This window comes from Canis lupus, chromosome 6 (genome assembly GCF_011100685.1).
Source record: "Canis lupus familiaris isolate Mischka breed German Shepherd chromosome 6, alternate assembly UU_Cfam_GSD_1.0, whole genome shotgun sequence".
Lineage (NCBI taxonomy): Eukaryota > Metazoa > Chordata > Mammalia > Carnivora > Canidae > Canis > Canis lupus.
Window position 1 is genome coordinate 42,404,355 of NC_049227.1, and position 22,196 is coordinate 42,426,550.

At 41.6% G+C, this 22,196-nt stretch overlaps 1 protein-coding gene across 1 annotated transcript in view; it reads right to left on the reverse strand.

Moving 5' to 3' along the window:
- Nucleotides 1-870: 870 nt before the first annotated feature.
- AHCYL1 (adenosylhomocysteinase like 1) overlaps nt 871-22,196 on the reverse strand; it is a 36,583-nt gene continuing 15,257 nt past the window's right edge. The window contains 16 exon segments of the mRNA XM_038541051.1: nt 871-995; nt 2,140-2,218; nt 2,846-2,914; nt 3,329-3,427; nt 3,516-3,610; nt 3,976-4,046; nt 4,409-4,497; nt 5,295-5,358; nt 5,620-5,736; nt 6,578-6,684; nt 7,259-7,353; nt 9,149-9,164; nt 9,166-9,252; nt 9,879-9,979; nt 10,982-11,125; nt 13,581-13,692. Of these exon segments, the coding sequence (XP_038396979.1) occupies nt 871-995; nt 2,140-2,218; nt 2,846-2,914; nt 3,329-3,427; nt 3,516-3,610; nt 3,976-4,046; nt 4,409-4,497; nt 5,295-5,358; nt 5,620-5,736; nt 6,578-6,684; nt 7,259-7,353; nt 9,149-9,164; nt 9,166-9,252; nt 9,879-9,979; nt 10,982-11,125; nt 13,581-13,692 (1,470 nt within the window).

The window sequence follows — 22,196 nt, forward strand, 5'->3', positions numbered from 1 at the left end:
GGCTCTTTTAAGGCAATTTAGACATTGCAGATTGTTCAACACAGAAGGTACCTTAGCACTTCCTCTTAATAAGGTACCCAATTAAGACTAAAGTCTCCAGAAATGGGAAAGAAAGAATCACCTTTCTGGGCCGGGAGAGTAAAATCCTTCTTTAGTGACTAGGGTGAGGAACCTTGAACCTCAGTTTCATCTAAAGAGCCATGAAGCAAGTTCCTGTGTGGTCTGCAGAACTTGGGACAATGAGATGAAAAAAACAAAAATGAAATTATTATAGAAAAAAATCAACAGGAAAGGAATAAGAAGAAAATAAAAGTTATCTTAAAAAAGATTTAAGAGTCGTGTGGTTCATGTGGACTGGTCCTTGATAATATGGTCCATTAGTATCTGTAAAGAAAGAGACTGGTTGGTTAGCACTTGGCTCATGAGAGAGCCAAGGGAAAAATCAGAAAGAGAGGACACTCCCCAGGGTCCCTCCCTGGTCCCGGCTGGGGATCCCTACAGCCATTCCCCATGGATTCTTCTTCCCTGTGCTTCCACAGGGCTTCTGACAATGCCATCTCTGGTTTCATTTCCTGCTCCCTGATAATATAAGCCAGTGGCTTTCAACCCTGACTATCTAGGGAGCTTTTAAAAAAATAACACCAGGCCCCATGCTAGACCAACTGTATTACAATCTCTGGAGGTGAGGCCCAAGCTTCAAAATTCTAGAAAACCCTTACTCCTCTAACATCTACTACAACTTCTCTGCCTACCTTGTTAGTCTGGAGTAGAGTTCTCATACTCTTCAAATCAGCCACGGCACTTATGAAAGCTGGCTAGCATGCTTGGTTTAATATTAGGTAAAAGAGCTTCTCACTTGTTTTCCCCAAGTTACCTGTAATAATTGGGTTTGAATGGCCCATTTTTGTTGAGTCCCAGATACTTTGCTTGGTCATCTGTCAGCTCTGTCAGGTGGGCATCAAATGATGGCAGGTGCAAGCTGGCAACGTACTCATCTAGGAAGAACACAGTGGCAGGGGAGCAGACTCTTACTTTAATCTACCTCCCAGGGCATAACCTCCTCCTGTTTTCATCCGAAGCTCTTTGAAGAGGACAGGAATAGAGTAACTCTGAAAGTATCTGTAACTCAAAGTATTTGCTTAAAGAACCCTCAAAGTTGCCTTTCTGGCAGGAACTTTTCTCTGTACATCCAGAATGCATTTAAGAAAGCCATTTGTCAGCGTGACAAAATGGGGTGGACTCTTACCTCCTCATCCTTCTCTGGCAAAGTTTTTGGCTTTACCCAAGGTAAACATGCTATGTAATACTCTCACCTTCCTGCAACAACTTCCTTAACTGAATTACAATCAAACTATGAAACAAAATAGATACCAGCAGTTCAAAAGACCTCTGTGTCAAATTAAGGTTTATTTAGAATAACATCCATAAAGGCCTCAAATCTTAGGATCATGGATTTCTAAGGCAGCTGGTGCAAATTTATTATTCTTCCATAGATAAACTTCCCAGGCTTTACTTTTATAAATATGAATTAAAGGAAAAAAAAAATATGAGGAAAGCCACTGGAGGAGATGAGAGGGAGAAGTCTTTCAGCTAATTAATTAAGGGGTCGGGGCTGACCAATCATAGATGGGAGGTGGGTACCACTATTCAAGAAGGGAAAGAATCAGAGATGATGTATTATGCCACATGAACACAACACAGCTGTCTCCTGGAGTATCAGGAGGTTGCATATTTACAGAGGATGGATGATAAAACCAAGATTTGTTTCTGTTTCTTTCATCTTGGTTGCAGGCTGTAGTCACTGGTGGTGGGAAGTTTGCTGAACTCCATGAGGCTACTTAGAATAAGAGCACCTACCCTAAACCATTGTGCTAAGCACTTTTACTCATTAGCTGTTAATTCTTACTATAATTTTGCAGTGTATATAAATATCATTCTTACTTTATTGATAAAGAAACTGAAGTTCAAGAAACTGAAGCTTGTGGAGATTAGAGCTTGTCCTGAGGTTCAGAAACCATGAAATGCTAGGATGTGGATTAGAACTCTGACTCTAAATCCAATAATTTCAATGATAATCATTTTACTAAACCATGCAAAAGTCTGGGGAATCAATACAGGTTCCTACTGTTTCTCACTCACCCATTTTCTTAGGAAGCAGGTATACATCTTGTTTGTATCGTCCCTCAGGTGCATTATAGAGTTCTATCAGTGCCAAAGCCTAGATTGGGAAAAAGAGGGTCAGAAGACACAAAAACACTTCTTAGGGACATGAAAATAAAACTAGATATAACAGGGTCTTGGGGTAAGTACTACAGTGATATACCATGGTAGTACTACTCAGGACTTGCCCTGCAATAAACACCACCATGCATCGTAAGAGGATCTGCTGTCTTTGTTTGGTTCCTAATAAAACAGACTAAATACAACTAAACTGCAACACTACATTCTCAACTAACATAGCCATCTCAAAAGGACACAAACACTGACTGCCTGCCTGATGACTCTTCTATACTTGAGAAAGCCTATTGTGGGGCACCTGGGTGGCTCAATGCTTGAGTGTCTTCCTTCGGCTCAGGGCATGATCCCGGGGTCCTGGGATTGAGTCCCACATCTGGCTCCCCACAGGGAGCCTGCTTCTCCCTCTGCCAATGTTTCTGCCTCTCTGTCTCTCGTGAATAAATAAATAAAACTTAAAAAAAAAAAAAAAAAAAAGCAAGCTTATCTTGACCACCTGTGACCTGAAACAGGTTGAAAAGAACATAGCAGGGCACACACTCATTGAACTGTGACCCAGGCCCAGTTCCATTAATCTCAGGGTGGGAGAAGGCGGCATTGGGTCACGTACCTGTGTTGTAGCTGTGATGGACAGGACAAAGGTGGGAACTGTGGAGCAGCTCAGATTGAGCAGACGACCCTGAAAAGGTAAGAGAGGCCTGGGATGAATTGTGCTCCCCCTCTCAGATTCCAGTGTCATACAAGTTAAGCAAATGCAGGACAGCAGTCAGTTGGTAGAGAAAGAATTACAGTTCCAGATTGGGACTCTAGGTTTTATCTTATTTTTCTGTAAGTCCATCTGAATATGAAAAGCTGAAGAATCCGCTGTGGTCAGGAAACAGTATGTTACAATGGTAAAAGGTAGTTTGTTTTTTTTTTTTTTTCCTCTTGAGTGGTTCTATCTTAAGGACCAAAAAATTTAAGAAATATCACTATCCAAAGACAGAGTTGAGGGAGACAGGGACCTAATACTTTTTTCCCCATCTCCCTGACTCTGCCATGGATCTAATTACACTGCTGGTGCTACACTGCCAAAGCCCTCCTGCGTGTGTACCTCTGCCAGGAGGACGACGCGTTTGCCATCTGGCCAGATGACGTGGTCCACCTGAGAACGTACTCGCTCCCATGTCAGCTCTGGAGTGCGCAGGCTGGTCTGAAAGGAAGACAGCACAGTTGACTTGTGGTCATAATGGAAGAGAGGGAGAAGAGCCCTTGCAGTAAATGAATGAGAGAAACCTTACCACATCAATTTCCGTGTTGGAGTGGCCCATATTGCATACGATACAACTGTTTTTCATGCGGTCCAAATGCTCCCGTGTCACTACATTCTTATTTCCTAAGAGTAAAGGAGAGTAGCCAAAGAAAGATGCTGGGGAACAAAGGTACCAACTGGCTTCCAGTTAGAGCATGGGAAAGAAGTCTGCTGCATTCAAGGGCATGTATCCTTTGTAAGAAAGTGTACACTGTGTGACAGCTCTGTAGACTCAGTAATTTGGTTTGAGGATTAAACAGTATAAATAGCCATCAGGGAAAAAGGCTCTTAGGTCTGGAAAACATGTTAAGGTTCTGAAAGCTTATTCTGGTTCTGAGACTTTTACACTGAGCCCAGGTCTCACCTACTTTATGTGAAAGGCAGACCACATTCAAGATTTGGCCTCAGAGTGGCCAATCCTCCACATACACTAAAGCACTGATACTTACCCGTGCAAGTTATTACGACATCAACTTGCCGGATGACTTCATTTAGCTTTACCACCCTGAACCCATCCATGCTGGAAGAAAAGGAAGGAACACGATGAGCAAAGCAAGGGGGCAGTGGGATAGAAGCTGGTCACAAAATGAGACTGCTAAATTCCCTTCTGAAGTCAGGTCCAGTGCACCTCACAAGGCTAAGGGACAAGCTGTGCTAAACTTCACACTGGCCTCTTCATATTCCCTGAGATTCTGTTCAGGAAGGGAAAATGCCAGGAAGCTCTAGGAGTGCCCTGGGGTTAAAATGGAGGGAACAGAGCCATCCTCCTAGTTTTCTCTTCCTTTGAGAGATTTCTGCAAGGAATGGTTAATATAATCAATAACTCTCAGAAACAACAAAGTACCAGGGATGAATCTAATGGTATTACCACTCTGTTCTTACCAAGCCTGCAGAGCACAGATTGGGTCAATTTCTGTGATGTAGACAATTGCTCCAAGGGCCTTGAGAGCAGCACAGCAGCCCTTTCCTACCTGCATGGCATAAGAAAGAAGTAGGGGTGTCAGGTCCATTAAGGCATGGGTACTGGGGCAGGTAGGCCCTTTGAGAGGTGGGAATAACCTCCCTGAAATCACCAATTATCTAGTGAGCCCTGGCAGGGATGCTCCAAATCCAAGCAGAGCATAAACAGATCCAGGTTATGCTGTGACCCTTAGAAAGGGGACTTAGTGGACATTCATATTTTATATCAAGGGCGGGGCTTGGGATAGTAAAAGAAATCTGGAGATAAAATAAGTGTTACCATTAGGAAAGCAAGACCAAGGAAGAGCAATTGTAACCTCTCATAGCTTATTCCAGAAAAACCTAATTAACTCTCCTTTGAGATGCATCTAACTCAGGATAGCCCAGTAGCTCAAGAGACTCCATGGGTCATGGATGACAATAAAATCTCCTTTACCTACTCTAGTTTAGAGAGAATCATCTATATACCACTTTCGCATCCCACCCTTCACTCCCAATACCAGGTCACTTGTGCAGCTAAAATGCTACATATTCACTTAAAGTAAGTCTCATAAAAGGTAACTTATCATGGGGGGAGGGGCGGATGATGCCAACATGCCAATCCATAAAACAGTGTGGTGAGATCTGAAAATTCAGTTGATCTATATGTCTGTATTGATAAGTCTGAATAAAGCACTTTTGCTATTGCAATAACTATCTCAAAGTATATTTTAACCCCATATCAGTGACCACACTGATGGCACAAATCTCCTTCACTCAACATTTCTAGTAAGTCTATGAAAAGACACACTGAGGCCCAACTATTTACCTCACCATAGCCACACACCACCACTTGTTTCCCACCAAACATCACATCTGTGGTCCTCTTCAGGCTGTGGAAAACAGATAAGGGCTCAACTTAAACATTATTAGCCCAAACACAGTCCCTTTGCACAAAAGTAAAAGCGTGAGGCAATGCCCCAGGAGAACTCCAGCTGGAAGCTGGCTGGGCATGGAATGAAATGGACCCCTCTAACAAACCTTTAATGCCAAAGGAAGACCACGGGACAAGACTGGAGTGGTATCAGACTAACACTGCAACCCAACCCAAACCTGTCCCCTCTAAGTTTGAATATCTCTACATTTCAACCTACCCATCCAAAATGGACTCTCGGCAGCAGTACAAGTTATCAAACTTCTGTTTGGTAACAGAGTCATTAACATTCATGGCCGGAACACAGAGCTTCCCAGCTTTGGAGAGCTGATACAGCCTAAAGGGAGAAGAAGCCACAAAAACAAACAAACCAAAGTTAGCTGGTAAAACATAATACATGACAAAGTCTGCCTAATTCTCTTCGAGTGCCATGCTGACCTCCCAAGCTGTATTTACTGCCCAAGGATATTAGTAAAGAAGAGCATTTCCTTGTCATCCCTCACCTCTTTTCATTTTCTCTCCCCTTTTGCCCCCGCCCTTTTTCTTGGAAGGGAAAAAAAAAAAAAAAAAAAAAAAAAAAAACCCCTTTCAACTGAAGAAATTCACTTCTCTTCCATAAAAGGGGAAGTATTTCCTTAGACCAGCATTTTCTCAATTAAACAAAAACATGCCTACTTCTGATAAACAAAGATTATCAGTGACTCTGCTTTGGTTCCCTATGTGTGCGTGTGCAAGCATGTGCAATGTGCCCCCAACTGAGAAACACTTTTTCGGAGATATATCTTTGAGGTTTTCCAACAAGCCAAGAATATTTTGCCAAATTTTACTTTTTGTAGTGGGTATAAGTATAGTTTTACAATAGGATTTTTTTTCGTATTTCAAATATAAAATTATAATACATATTGAATACAGTTTTTCCAGATATATCCATTCCCTACACCTCCCAACACTGGTTGAGACTCACAGTGGAATAAGTGGGAAAGAAAAATGTGTGAACTAGAGCCTGAGGTCACTTCCTTTTAGGATCTCCTGGATTCTTCAGAAGTAAAAATGGAGTTTTATCTAATGAAGATCCTCCCATTTAGTTATAAGTCTGAAACACAGCCCTCGGGCCTAATGGAGACCAGGAGAGTTTGCTGAGGCAAGGACCCAAGGGCAGCTACTCCAGAATCTGTTACCTGTGAACACCAGTCACGCTCTCTTCCACAATGCCTCGGATCTTCTTAAACACGTTTGGATACTTCTTATAAACCCAGTGGGTTAAGTCTCCCCCATCATCCAGGATCTATAGAACAGCCAGAAGACTTCTATGGGCATTCAGGCTGCTAGAGCTGGGGGGAACTTTGAACCCACTTTCTGTACTAATAAGAGAGCCCTGTATGTTTTGGAAGAGCACTCCTCAGATCTCCTTAGAGCAGGTTTAGACAATGGAAACACAGTCAAATTTGTTGGTGTAGAATGGTTAAAAGGATTCCTAAGTTTGTTCTTGACTATAGTGAAGAGTATTAGGCTAATCACAGACTCGTTTTAGTCTAGAGTCTTGTAATCTATGGCTCTGTGGAATGCAAAAGGAGAGCTGGGGCAGGAAGGAAAGAAACCAGAATTCCACTGCAAAGAGGTACCACATTACTTCTATTTCACTCTGCTGTGTTTGAGCCAACCTGTTCACTTTCGTCTTACCCTTCCCCCACCTTTCCATTCAGTATTCAGACCCATTCTGAATAGGTATCAAGTTCAACACTTTGGCAACAAAGTTAAGTGTATTAGAACACAACCAAAACATATTTAGGGAACCATGCTTTGAGGGAAAAAAGGAAACAAATCTATGGTCAAATTGTAGGATGAATATACATCATTACCATGTTAGCTTGCCAACCATCCATGTTCACACAGCGGTCAATACACCACCAGAAGTCATCTTCAGACTCGCCCTTCCAAGCAAACACTGCAACTCCTGTAGGGATGGAAACAAATCAGCTGATTTCTCCAATCAATAACAAATTTAAGACATTTTTGGAACCCTAAAATGTGATTCTCTTTGGCCAATTTTATTTTTTTTTTAAAGATTTTATTTATTCATGAGAGAGAGAGAGAGAGAGAGGGAGAGAGGGACACAGGCAGAGGGAGAAGCAGGCTCCATGCAGGGAGCCCGACATGGGACTCGATCCTGGGTCTCCAGGATCAGGCCCTGGGCTGAAGGCGGCGCTAAACCACTGAGCCACCCGGGCTGCCCTCTTTGGCCAATTTTATACTTGGAACTCTAACCTAAGGAGATAAAAGGAAATGGGAATTAAAATAAAGTTGCTCATTAGAACATTATTTATATTACTAAGAATCTTGAAACCTAAATGTTCAACATGAGTAAAACGGTGAAGTAAAATCACGTGGCCATATGATTATTATAAATGATGCTTTCAAAAAGTTTTCAGTGAAATGGAAAACTACTTCTGAAAATGTTATAAAAGTATACAGAGATTTATCTCATCTCTGTAAAACATGAAGAGAAAAAAGGAAAAATGCATCAAATATTATCCCTGTGGGGATCCCTGGGTGGCTCAGTGGTTGAGTGTCTGCCTTCAGCTCAGGTCGTGATCCCGGGGTCCAGGATCAAGTCCCTCATCCGACTCCCTGTGAAGAGCCTGCTTCTCCCTCTGCCTGGGTCCCTGCCTCTCTCTCTGTGTCTTTCATAAATAAATAAATAAAATCTTTTAAAAAATATTATTCCTGTGTAGGATTATTATTATTTTGAAAACCCCTATATTTTCTGCAATGAGCACCAGAAAAGAACAACAAGAAAAATAAAAGTTATACAGTTGCTCTCTGAGGATCCCAGGGAGATGATAAGTCCTTCAAGAAACTTCATGGTGATTTTCTTATGAACATTTTTACAATAAAAATTGTAAGCTAAACTGAACTTACAAGCGGTCCATATATTTTCAGTGCAGTATTGACCACCACCTTATCTAACCAAACTGCTTATACAGAAGGCACTTCTTACTTGTGGTCCCTCAAAAGTGATGAGCCTTTGGTGAAAAAAAGACCAGCTGAACTCATGTACCTCATATAGTCTGATACTCTTCCTTGTTCACTTAACCATTAGAATTAGCATCTCCCACGTAATTAAGATTCTTTTCAAAGGTCATTTTTAATGGCCATATATTTCATCAGGGATATGGACCTTCAGTTTATTACCCATTTTCTTCCTGGTGATATTCTTATTACCCTCTAGGTTTTATAGCCCTTAGACGTACATATAACCATGAAGACAATTTTTTTTTTTTTTTTTAGAAATTTTTATTTATTCATTCATGAGAGACACAGAGAGAGGCAGAGACATAGGCAGAGGGAGAAACAGGCCCCATGAAGGGAGCCCGACGTGGGACTCGATCCCAGGACTCCAGGATCACACCCTGGACTGAAGGCAGACGCTCAACCACTGAGCCACCCAGGGATCCCCGAAGACAATTTTGGTATGTATATAATCTACTTAGGGGATCCCTGGGTGGCTCAGCGGTTTAGTGCCTGCCTTCAGCCCAGAGCATGATCTTGGAGTCCCAGGATCGAGTCCCGCATCAGGCTCCCTGTGTGGAGCCTGCTTCTCCCTCTGCCTGTGTCTCTGCCCCTCTCTCTCTCTCTCTCTCTCTCTCTCTCTTTCTGTCTCTCATGAATAAATAAATAAAATATTTTAAAAAATAATCTACTTAGATAATTATTCTGAGGCAGAGTTGGTGAAAACAAGCTAAACTTACCAGCCTCAGCCAGTGCCTGCAGCCACTTCATTCTGAGTAGAGTAGATGTTGCAAGCAGACCAGCGGCACTGAGCCCCCAGGGCACAGAGTGTCTCAATCAACACCTACGTAGATAACAGAGGAAGACAGGGTGAGAAAGAGGAGGGCCAGACAGAAGCGCACATGTAAGAGGACAAGACCCAGCAACTCTGTAGCGACCAGTGGTGCGCTGGAAGTCACAATGTGGGGCCAGTGAAATAGAATACTGGTATCTTTTTTTTTTTTTTTTTTTTTTTTTTTTATTCTAGTCACACAGAGAGAGAAAGAGAGGCAGAGACATAGGCAGAGGGAGAAGCAGGCTCCATGCACCGGGAAGCCCGACGTGGTATTCGATCCCAGGTCTCCAGGATCGTGCCTTGGACCAAAGGCGGGCGCCAAACCGCTGCGCCACCCAGGGATCCCCAGAATACTGGTATCTAACTTTACCCAACAGATGTGTCCTAAAGTCTGAACATTTTCATGATAGTCAATTACATTTTTGCAGATCTAGATTTCCTTGAGTCAAGTTTGTTAAACATAGGTTATACCTGTGCACACAGAGTAGAAAACCCCATTACTGGGTAACAGGGGGTCCCACATAATAGTCGTAAGCATTTGGAAATTGGATAGCTAGGGAAGGAAAAGCAAGTAAAAAAAAGTTTCTTTCTTCCCCCTCATCAGAAGTCCCTCTTTTTCCTCCCCACAAACTCACCGCTGTCTGGGCTGTGATGTGTGTACAGCCCACTATTTTAGCACCAGCCAATGGCTTCTCCCCCTGAGCACGTTTCCTGAGTGAAATCAGAGCAGACATGTCTGTGAAAGAACAGAGGATTTGAGCTAGGTCTGCACTAGCAATATTATCAATTCCTGCCCCAGCAACATCTAGGGGTGGTCTGCATCTGTAGAGATATCAAAGATTCGGATGAAAAACTCTAAGCAAATTTCCATGACTGGCAGCTTCAACAGCAGACAGACAGTTGGGGAGTTGCCATCCAACCGCTTGGAAATTTCTTGCTTCCTCCACCGTTTTAGATTTCTACACAGAGGACTGAATGGAGAATGAAGTAAATTCTCAAATCTCGTCAAAATGGAGGGGAAGTCTCATCATTCACTTGGGAGGAGAGGGAAGTGGTTATGGCATTGGCTAATGGTCTCCTATATATAATCATCAAACCAGGAAGGGAGACTTCACCCTCAGCAGAAGAGCACTTGCTGCCTAACCCCACTGTGCTGGTCTGTTGGGTTTCTGTACTTCCTCCCAGTACAGAGCATACCTTCAGTGTGAAAGCCACAAGAGTAAAGAGACCTTGTTTGGAGTAGAGAGGGTGGGGAAATCAAGATTTAACTGCCAGTCACTTTTACTCTTGCTCCAGCAGAGGGTGCTTGGGACCAAAGACCAGCGAGACCCTAGGTCACCACATCCTTAGCTGAAAACCCTCCCACATTTTCTGCTTCTGGGAAATGTGGGTCCCTGAGGTTGGCAGCTATGGTAGGATCCTGCAGAACTAACCACCACATAGTGGTCCTGGGACTCACTAACTCTATAAGGAGCTCTCCGAATATGGTGTCATGGGGGAGGAAAACAGAAACTATTTTGTGTAATCACTACGTGCAGAGAACAGGAAGCAAGGAGACCAAGAACAAGTACCCTGAGGCTCGAGCTGCACACACAGAGATCTGCTCATACAAGAGTCTAGAATACTGAATTGTCCAAGGTGACTTTCAAGTTAGCTTTCAAGTGTGAAGTTGTCTGTGGATCCTGATGACTAGCAACAAGTGGGTTGATTCTGGCCCCCACCCTCTCCCTTTCTTTACCTTGCTCTGCAATCTCAATCTCCCGGCGTCCAAATTCTGCCTGCTTGATGTTCTTCACACAGAAATTGCTGCTGCCCTTGGAGTTGGTTTGCTGTTTCTCTCGGGGGGAAACCTCATCATCAGAGCTATCTGTGTATGATGCAGCTAGAGCCAGGAGAGAAAGAAACAAGGATAGAAAAACCTCAATGGCCCCAACTCCACAAACCGCCCTCCCCCAAAAGACTCTCATTTAAGTTAAGCAAACTCAGAATTGGAGTTGCCTTTTATATCACGCTCAGCTCTACTACTTCAGAGTCTAACAGATGAATGAAATTGTTGTGGATCTTTCAGTGTTGGGGCCCCTTCATCCACCCTGATGATGCTGTGCCATCAGTGCCTGTAATGGGAAGCTACTGATCCCACTCCTGCACTGCCTTGAGGGATCCCAGGTAACAAGGGTGCTTGGTCCCAACCTGGACTGGAACCAGACATGGCCAAAATGGAAGAATACTTTAGGGCATGGAAGGAACACCATTTCTGGAGAATACCTGTTCTCAAACTTAAGCATTTAAAGCATTCATCAGAATCATGTGGAAGGTCTGTTAAAATGCAAATGGCCAGGCCCCACCGCCAGAGAGTCCCACTCAGTAGGTCTCAGGTGGGACCCCAAAACTAGCATTTCTAACAAGTCTCCAGGTGCTGTTGATGCTGTTCTGAAGACCACACACTCTGAGAACCACTAATATGGACGATAGTGCTAAGAGAATCTTGCAAGGGATTTTACACAAGGTTGTGCTGAAGGAATAGAGATGGAAAGAAACGAATTGAAAGGTGGGTGAGTAGCTCTGGCTCTGCCAGTCCTGAGATCACTCAATATGTTCAACTGTAAAAAAAGCAGCTTCATATAAAGGCTGAAAATGTCCTTTTAGACATATGCAGGAGGACGTATAATCATCAGTCCCTGAGACTCTCAAATCACTTCCTTCCTCTCTGAATCGACAAGTATTTCTTGATCTGTCTCTACCCGTGCATCAGGTCTCCCTGGCTGTCTTCCTCACACTAAGAGCCAACACAAATACTCTCCAAGGTTTCTTTCCCATGGGGACAATTTAACTAGATCACAAAGCTTTTTTAAAAAAGCTCTGATAGGCTCCTGTTAATACACAGACATCAAAATCTTTGAGGACTTCACTAAAGCTTTCTTCCCTCACTCCTTCCTTCTTCCTCTTATAACAGCTTTTCACAATTCACTTTTAGCTATAGTCAGCCTGCTTATCACCCCCACTCTGGTATCTGTCACTCCATGACACATTTATGACAGCCAATATATTTGGGAACCTTTTCTTGCACACATGCCCACAGGGACTCTGGATATTCATTTATTTCAATACTTAACCCTGTAGACCACCATTTACTCTTATTTGCCTATCTTATCTACCCTGGGTTATCAGTGGCACAGAGCAAAGGACACTTTTTTTTAAAATGCATTTACTTGTTGTTTTTACATTCCTTTCCCCTCAAGCCCAGTCCTTAATGTTAATAACACTGTACAAACAGTATTCTGGCAAAGCCACTTACTGAGACAGCAAATCTCTGCTAAAACTAACAGCAATCTAGGACCTTGGGCAAGCCTCTTAATCTCTTAACAATGTTTCCTCACTTGAACAATGGGGGGAGGTTAGATCAGTGGCCCCTGTGGATCTTCCAGTGTCTATTCCTCTAGTACTCAAATCCTAAATTCTACATCCTTTTTTTCCACATTAACTTTCTAGTAGTACTCACTTTGAAGTTGAGAAGGGCAAAATTTTAAAAAAAAAAAAAAAAAAAAGGATGTCTGGGTGGCTCAGCAGTTGAACGTCTGCCTTCAGCCCAGGGCCTGATCCCGGAGTCCCGGGATCAAGTCCCACATCGGGATCCCTGCATGGAGCCTGCTTCTCCCTCTGTCTTTCTCTGTGTCTCTCATGAATAAATAAATAAAATCTTAAAAAAAAAAAAAAAAAAAGCCTATGTTAAGATAGGAGAGGAGAGCTAAAAAGAAACCAAGCTGGAGTCACATTATAGTAGTTGAACCTTTCCTACTCCAGAGGTGAACAGAAGAGGACACTTCAACATAAAGGATGACCTAGTGAATAAAAGGAGCCAAAATATTCCTTCTTATTGTCACCACTTAAACAGTCTTGGAGCCAAGAAAGAAAAGGATAGGTGGTGGTGTATATCTTAAACAACAAAGTGAGAAATTATGCTTCCAAAGTACACCTCTTTTTCAAGGCCAGTTCTGTCAGCCAAGATAGAATTGATTTTCTCCATTTGTGATGTGGGCGGAGAAACGTGGGAATGGGAACTGGCCCAATACTACCAAACAGGCACTGCCCACAGACCACACACAGAGACAGCCAGGGGAAGAGAGTCCTCAGATGACAAAAGCCTCCTCAGCTACAAGCCTGGTTGGGGACATGTCCAATTGCCCAACTGCTAATTATCAGCGTTCAGCAGAAAGATGGGAAGTCCTGATAGGAGGAACTTTCAGATTCTAGATAAGTAAAGAGCAGTGGGTAGAGAACTAGCTTAAGGCTTTGGAACTGGGAAGAGAGATCAGAGTGGACTCGAAGTTTGTACCTACCTGAACTGTAGCTGTCAGTGGAGGACTGGGAGATGGAGCGAGACAAAGATCTCCGGCCTGTCTTGGTGGGGAATTTGGTGAACTCCTGCATGTCATCAGCAAATTGGATTTGCTGTAAGAAGAAGACAAACAGTTGAAAACTTACAACAAGAATTCTATGAAATGTTCCATTTTTGAAGGCCATACATTTCTTTCCCTAAAACCCAATATTATTGTATGGCTCCTATTAACCTAGCAACTCTCCTACCAGAATGAGGGTGGGCAGAGGCTCCTGGCTGACTCCTCCCCAAATGCCAATTACTGTCTCTTTCTGATGAAGAATTTATATGTGTGTGTGTATTTGTTGGGGTGTGGTGCTTAAGACTCAATTTCTTTCAGCATCTGTCCAAATCTCACAAATATTTCTTCTCACATTCCATAAAGTTTTCTTTCCTCTTACAACCTTGACACATTAAACTCTTCGCCCTTCCTCCCAACACTACCAAAAAAACAGACATTTTAAACACTCATAGAGCTTTTTCTTTTTTTCAGAATATTATCTGCAGCGTATTCTTATCCTGAAATTAGCAACTGTCTTGTTGCTTGAAAAACCATGGAGCTGTCTTGAGATGGTGATGGGCACTTGATGGTGATGCCAAGTCAAGAGCCCAATCATACCTATACTTCACAAAGCCAGTACAGTATGCCCAGAACTTTCTACATTCAGTAAAATACTGGAATACAGTAAAGAAAGCAAAATTTTAAAAAGTGTATGCACTCCACAGTAAAATCCAACTAATTAGAATTAATTTGAAGGAAGGAGAAAATAAATGACTTGGTAAACTCTGCATTACAAACTTCTTTCAATGAAATACACCAGAACTAGGTAACTGTTTGAAGGATACTTGGAAAATTGGCTTTAATAAATGGTAAATTCCTTACAAATAACATAATTAAAAAAAATTTTTTTTTAAGATTTTATTCATTCATAGACACAGAGAGAGAGGGGCAGAGACACAGACAGAGAGAGAAGCAGGCTCCACGCAGGGAGCCCGATGTGGGACTCGATCCTGGGTCTCCAGGATCACACCCCAGGCTGCAGGCGGCGCCAAACCGCTGCGTCACCGGGGCTGCCCACAAATAATATAATTTATAGTCAAGTCAAATTAAGGGATGCTTCTAAAGTGTATGAAAACACTTTCTTCCATTAAATGGTTTAAATCTTCCTCTTGAACTCTTTAAACTCTGAAAAACCCTTTCTTTAAAATACACTTCAGCCTCCTGAAAAACAGAACAGTTTGAGACTATGAATGGAGATTCTCCTCACAATCTCACTAAATCTGAAAAGGTTCCCATGAAGAATCCATTAAGCTAAGTCTTTAGCAGATATCTCTGGGAAGTGTAAAAGCTATTACAGATTAAAATCTTCTCCCCATAATGCTAGCAACATGGTTATAGCCACTCTTAAGCCAGGAACAGTAAACTACCCATTTGTCATAGCTGCAGAACAGCCCCCACCTCTGTCATATGTACCCTCCAGCTAGGGTAGCATCTGCCAGCCATGTAAGAATCAGGCTTAAATGTGAAACACAGAAAAATAATCAAATAAAAGGGACTCAGTCTAAACATACATGACACCATAACTTGATTGACAAGTATCTTTATATCTTCTAAGCAATTTTTAAAGTTTAGGTGCTAAAACTTAAATAGTTGAAATGCCAAAAGCACAGTGACTTTCAGAAAAACAAACAAACCCCACACTTGAGGGTGCCTAGGTGGCTCAGTCAGTTAGGCACCGGACTCTTGGTTTTGGCTCAGGTCCTGATCTCAGGGTTATGAGATCGAGCCCTGTGTCAGGCTCTGAGCTCAGCAAGGAGCCTCTTTAAGTTTCTCTCTCCCTCTGCCTCTTTCCCCAAGTACTCTCAAATAATCTAGAACAAACAAGAAACAAAATAAAAAACCCCACTCCTGAAGTGGCTCCATGTCAGCATCTGCCCTTCTGGACAGGATTTCCCACTGCATGTTCACATGACTTCTACAGTCAGCAAAGCTAGTTTTACTGAAGAGATTAATCCAGGACCAAGGTAATGACTTTCAACCCAATATGTAGTTCTTTTGGTGCCAGAAAAAATAGTCAAGAGACCATCCATGCCTTTTACCACTCTCTAGAGGCAGCCCTTCCTCCATCAGCCTCCTTGTTCCTGGCATGGGCAGTCTAGTCGGAAGCTAGTCTTCTCTCTTGACTGTGATGATTCCCTCCCTTGTTCATCTTTTTTCAAAAGGCTCTGGGCATATTCCCAGACACCACCTACCTGGTGGTGGCAGGGGTGGGGAAGGGAAATGCAGTAACATTTGCAGTTTCTTAAATAAAAGGAGAGAGAGAGAGAGAGATAGCTGTGGCAGGACAGAAATGTTTCTTCAGCCACCTAAGAACTGATTTAATAGTCATAATCCCGCCTTGTATTAATGCAGCTCACCAGTAGCCTAAAGCTTAGCAAAATCTTTCCCATCTAAAAATATTAGACTGTGTTGCAAGCAGCTTACTAATCAGTGCAGTGCCCCATCTCTCAAATAATGAATTTGGTCCATATTTGAAGTGGGCAGAATGTTAACTCAAGCCATGACATGGATGGGTAGCTGTCTGTTCTCACAGCTCTTGGACATTTTCACTGCTTATAAATATAAATAGGGTGGTCCAGCTATACAAAGATTCATGATGACCTTGTCTTTTCTCCCAACCTGCATGCTGAACATATATAAATATATAGTTTAAAAAAATATATATATATTAAAGATTTATTTATTTATGATAGAGAGAGAGGCAGAGACACAGGAGGGAGAAGCAGGCTCCATGCCAGGAGCCCGACATGGGACTCGATCCCAGGACTCCAGGATCACGCCCTGGGCCAAAGGCAGGCGCTAAACCGCTGCGCCACCCAGGGATCCCCGCCTTCCTTTTTAAAGTACCTCCTGAAGTGCTGTTCACCTGCATGTTATAAACAAAGACACTGTTGCCAAAAGCAATTATCACAAGATTTCCCTCAGTGAAACCAGATCTCAGTAACAGCCCTCTAAATTGGGATGGATTCACTGCATTTATGCAAATATGATCATTTAGGTAAAAACAAAACCCAAAGATGGCTGCAAAGCTGTTCTGTTTACATTACTTCCTGTGGTCATTTCTTCCAATCATAATTAAATCTCAATTGGTGCACTTCAGTGTTTCTTCAAAGCTCTATCTGTAAGGAAGGCTAGTTCTAAATAGGATGTAGGATGGGAAAAAAGGGCGAGAGAAAAAGAGATAAGATAGTTGGATGTTCAAAAAGTCCTATGTTAAAGAACTATTTTGTGTTTGAATACTCACCCCCCCGCCCCCGCCATAAACCAGCCTTACCCACAACAAGGCATGCCAGTGTTTTTCATTCTTGAACTAGTATTACATCTGAGAAAGGTTAGAAGGTCAGATTGACCCATTCTCCAAATAGCACATCCAAATACAGAAGCCTACTTGCTGTGTCTTAAAAACTCAATTAAATATCAGGCCAATTTAATGTGCTATTTTAGAGCACCTCTTCAAAAGGCTCAGTGGGTATAATGGTTGACTGTCTTCCATGTGACACTGAAAATGATGAAGAGAAGCTTTGCCAAAGAAATGACGTGGGATACGGTGCACCCACCACCTCATTGTTAAGTCTGGTGACAAAGTGAGCTGAAAGAATTTCTGTAGATAATTTATCCAGAAAAAGGGATCACAGGCAATCCAAAACAGTTATGAACCTCCAGGGAAGGAAAACTGTTATATGTTACTGGTTCAATTTATCCCAACTGACATTATTTACCATTAGAAGCTGAAAAGTTTACTTCCACAAACACATGTTCTATCTACCCAGATGTTAAGTAGCTTAGCCACACTTCCTTCCCAGGTCTCACCCAATTTTGCTGTCTAGCCCCAGAATCCAAGAGAGTCGAAAGCCATCAGAATGCCATTATGACACTATGGCCAAGGGATGGTGATCAGGATAATATTCATGGACTATTATACTCTTTTAGTCAACACATTTGGGAGGCACCACCTAAGCACCCAGCACTATCCCAGGAAAGAACTATGAAAGGAAACATGGACCCTTACAATCTGTAGATTTAGACTGATGACAGGGTAATAATAACACAAATGGTTGCCAAAGAATTTTACTGCTTTTTAAGGAAGATATAGATGTTAAGATATAGATCTTAACAGTCTTATCTGGATACTGTTTAGCTTAGGCCTCCAAAAATCAGAGGTTGGGCTAGACAATTTACAGACCTGTGATTTCACATACCTATCTAGCAGCTTTTAATTTCTTCAGAAAGGTTTCCTCCTAAGGGTGAAGGACTAGACTCAAAGGTAAACAGCAATTATTAGGAAAACAAATCATTAAGAAAGCATAGCTTAGAAATGAGTAGAGGGATTGGTCTGTCTTAACTGCTGAAGAGTTATCTAAAGGGCCAGTATCCCCTCTTCTGGTACACGACTGATTTTCTGAGATATTCCCAAATTTATATAATCTGTCCCATTGTCTCCTCTGGCATACTGTGTGTGCAGATTTTTCTGTTTTGAAATGGTTGGCGTATTTCTTAGCTTAATACTTAGCAACTGAGCACAAGATGACGATCAGAGATTTTAACAAGGTCAATTGCTAAGCAATATGTTACAACACCTTCCAGGATTCCTACATCTTTTCTAATCCCTTTCACATCTTCTGCCTAATATATTCCTTTTTCGACAGATTCAACTCTCCTCTGCTCTCTTCTCAGAGGAAAGGAAGAGGGTATGGCTGTCACCCTAAACTAAATCGGCCCAAGACCTTTCCTTGATACTTACCACTTATCAGTCTGATTTCATTTCAGATGAATCCAAAAAAATAGTCATCAATGAACACCAACTTTTTGGTACAAGAACTATGTAAGTCTGCGCATCTTTCAGACCTTCAGTTAGATAAAAGAAATTTCCCAAAGAAGGATATCCTCTTCCCAACACGTTGCTCAGGTACACCACCAGAAAATAATTTATCTCAAGGGAATCAATCTCAGGCCACAGAGTCGAATCCACAGTCTCCTTCAGTCACTGCTTCCATTCCCTAGTGCACAAACTAGTCTTCTGAGACTCAGCAGGTCTTGGCTGCTCCCTGTCCTCCTTCTCGGTCTCAAGTTTCTTAAATTCTCAGTTTCCCCAGATGGGGCCTGAGCTTCTGGGGGGGAGGGGGGGGGACGGCTGACTAATCACAGCATACATCTCCCTCCTCCACTCCACCCATCTCTGTGTCTCAAGGGTAACAGGATGACATGCGCGTGCGCGTGCACACACACACTGCTAGAATCCACTTCCAGAAGAAACGCTCCTTTCAAAAATGGGACTTAACTTGATCTTTCATCAAAGCTGGTAGGAGGAAGGGGTGAGGCAACACCAGGGCTAACACTTAACTGGTGAGGAAGGAACATAAAGCTTGAAAACTTCTGCCAAAGAGCGGTTTCACTCCTATCAGACTCCCCCAGCCCCCACTCTTCATATGAGACAATATACCTTACTGGCTATTAGCTCCTGAGTGCTCTGGGGCCCTCCAACTGCCAACTAGAGGTAAAATCAAGAGGTTAAAAAGTGGCAACAAGTAGGACAGGGAGGGGCTTCCTAATCTTTTGAAAACTAATTTTAACAGACACACATTCCCAGTTATATTTCAAAGTCTATTTAGCTATCTGCCTGTCCAACTGCGTGGCCTGTCTATACTTCTCTCTTCTTCAGTCTGTCACCAATAATACATGAAAATACACTGGTCATTCTTTTTCTCCTACCATTCAATTATCATCAATCCTAGGTTATTTAATTAATTAATTTTTGTACAGGTGCCTGAAGAAATCAAGATTCCTGGAACATACCCATGACTTCAATGACAAACTGAAGTTCCCTTCCAACTTACTCTGTCCCCCACTGTCCCATTTCCCCAACTTTACTTTCATTTTCTACATGTAAACACCTTAAAAGAATAGTATAATGAACACCCGTATACCCTCCAACTACACTGAATCCTTCCATTTTCCACATTAGGTTTCTTCCTCTGTATATATATACATATGTACATATGCGTATTTTCAAGTGGTCCTGCCAAAAAAGAAAAAACGTTGCCAACATGAAAACTCACCAATAAATTCTTCAGAATGAATCATCTAAGAATAAGGATATTCTCTTACAGAACCACAATAATCTTCTCATACTTCTAAGAATATTAATAACCCTGTATCATTTGAGTTGTATTCAAACTTCTCCAAGTACCTCCAGAATACCTTTCATGAAGATGTGGTATGTGCAGGATGGATTATGTGGCCATAACAAAGAATGAAATCTTGCCATCTGCAGCAACCAGAGGGTATTACGCTAAGTGAAATAAGTCAGAGAAAGACAAATACCATATAATTTCATTTGCATGTGGAATTATAAAAACAAACAAAAAAAGAGACACACAAAAGGTACACTTTTCAGTACAGAGAACAAACTGGTAGCTGCCAGAGGAGAGATGGTGGTTGGAGAGGATGGGAAAAAAAAGGAGATTAAGCATTCATCAAGCATTGAGTAATGTGCAGAATAGTTGAATCATTACACTGTACACCTGAAACATAACACCATGTTAATCATACTTGTGCAATTTAAAAAAAGAATGTCTTGCATATAGACCCAAATGACTCCCCAACTCTTCCAACCCAGAATGGAATCAAGGTTCACTAAATGCATTTGGTTGGTAGGTTCCTTCAGTGTCTGGTAATCTAGAACAGTTCTCTCCCTCCCTTATTCGCCCCCACCCCGTGATACTGACTTTTCCTGGAAGGGTCCAGGTGAGTTGCCTTGCAGAATCTCCCATATTCTTGATTTTTTTAGATTAGTTCTTTCCCGTAAATTGGAAGTTCAGTTTTGAGGTTTGATCAGAAAGATTAAAATTTTGGCAAGAATATTGCATAGATAACATTGTATACTTTACTTTGCATCGTATTAGGTGGCATGTAATATCTGGCTGTTCCATGATTAGTGACACTAGGCTGAGCCTTGGGTTAAAGTGAGACACTATTTTCTCCTTTGCAAGTAAAGGTTAAATTGCAGGGTGATATTTGTCAGCCTGTGAATATCCTGTTCCCTAGTGACTTTACCATCTGTTCATAATCCTTGCCTGAACCAATTATATTGGGGGGAGAGTGTTACAGAACCATGTTTTTTTTTTTTTTTTGTACCCTATCATTCTTTCTACATATATTAGCTAGCATTACTTTTGTAAAGAAAAGCTTTTCTTTTCCCTCTCACTTTTTTCTTTACTCGTCATTCATATTTTTATTTATTCAATCTGTTACACTCAATTACACAACGGGTACACTGAATGCTCCAATTGTCCCCAACTGGGCCAGCAGGAGTCTCCTTCAAGCTGACTCTTCTGTTTTAGCACTTCCTTCCTTTCTGGCATAAGAAGATACACCAGGCTCACCTAATTTTTTCTCTGCTTCAGACCTAGAATCAGCCATTTCTCCAAGGAGCTCTGATTTCTTTTAGTGGGGAATGTTATTTAGAAAATAACATCTGAGTACAAAATGTGCTAATTGTTATTAGAGGTGTCAGTGTATTAAGTTCTTTCACGGAATAGAGAAATCTTTTTGTTTACTCAGTTTATTTTGATATTTCCATTTCAAATTTACCATTACTTTTTTTTAAACTTTTAATTTTCCTACTTGTATTTCTTTTCTCCTAAGTTGACAAATCTTGGTCTCTAACAGCAATGATACTCTTGTTTTATTCTATAATACCGCTACAATAACTTCAAAATTTTAAGAGTAATACTAACAATACTCTACATAGTGAGGTGTCAATATTTCACTGAAGTTCTTTTTGAAAAATCTCTCACAAAGGATGTGTAGCTGAAGTATGGTTTTCTGGGTGATTAAATAATCAATTCCATATGTAGTCAGTTTAGGTTCCTATGTTTCTGATAACAAGCGATTTTAAGGTTTCCTTTTTTTCTCTTTAATTTTTTGACATATGAAACACACATCTCAGAAGTTTTAAAGGTATATTCAGAGAAGTCTCACTGCCATTTCTAACCCCCTGCTCTCCCTATTATCGTCAGTGTCTGGTTTATATTTATTTCTGAAGGTAGGAAAAAAGTAAGTATATACTTGCTTTGTGTTTTTTTCTTTATACTCTTATTTTCCTTTTCTTACTCAAAAGGTAGGATGCTAAAATAATCTGCACACCCCACCCCACCCCGCCTTAGGAATCACTTTGTATTGGTTCAGAGTATAAGAATCAGTAATTCTTAAATTCTGGGAAAGACTGAGCCAGGTTACTACTGTTCACCTTATTATACTTTTAATAAAAAGTTATTAGCCTTAATTTGCAGCCTCTCTAAGCCAATCTTGACTTTAAATAAAGCTCACAAGAAATCAAACCAGCAAACCTCACTGCAAGGTAGGCTGGGATGTTCTTTAAGATGAAAATCTGTCAAATGCTTATAAATAGGTAAACCTATATTCATCAAATGAATTTCTAAGGAAAAAAAAAACAGCGAAAACAAGCAATGGATCAATGAACAGGTCTAGAAGGAAGATGGGAGTTTCTGACATTTT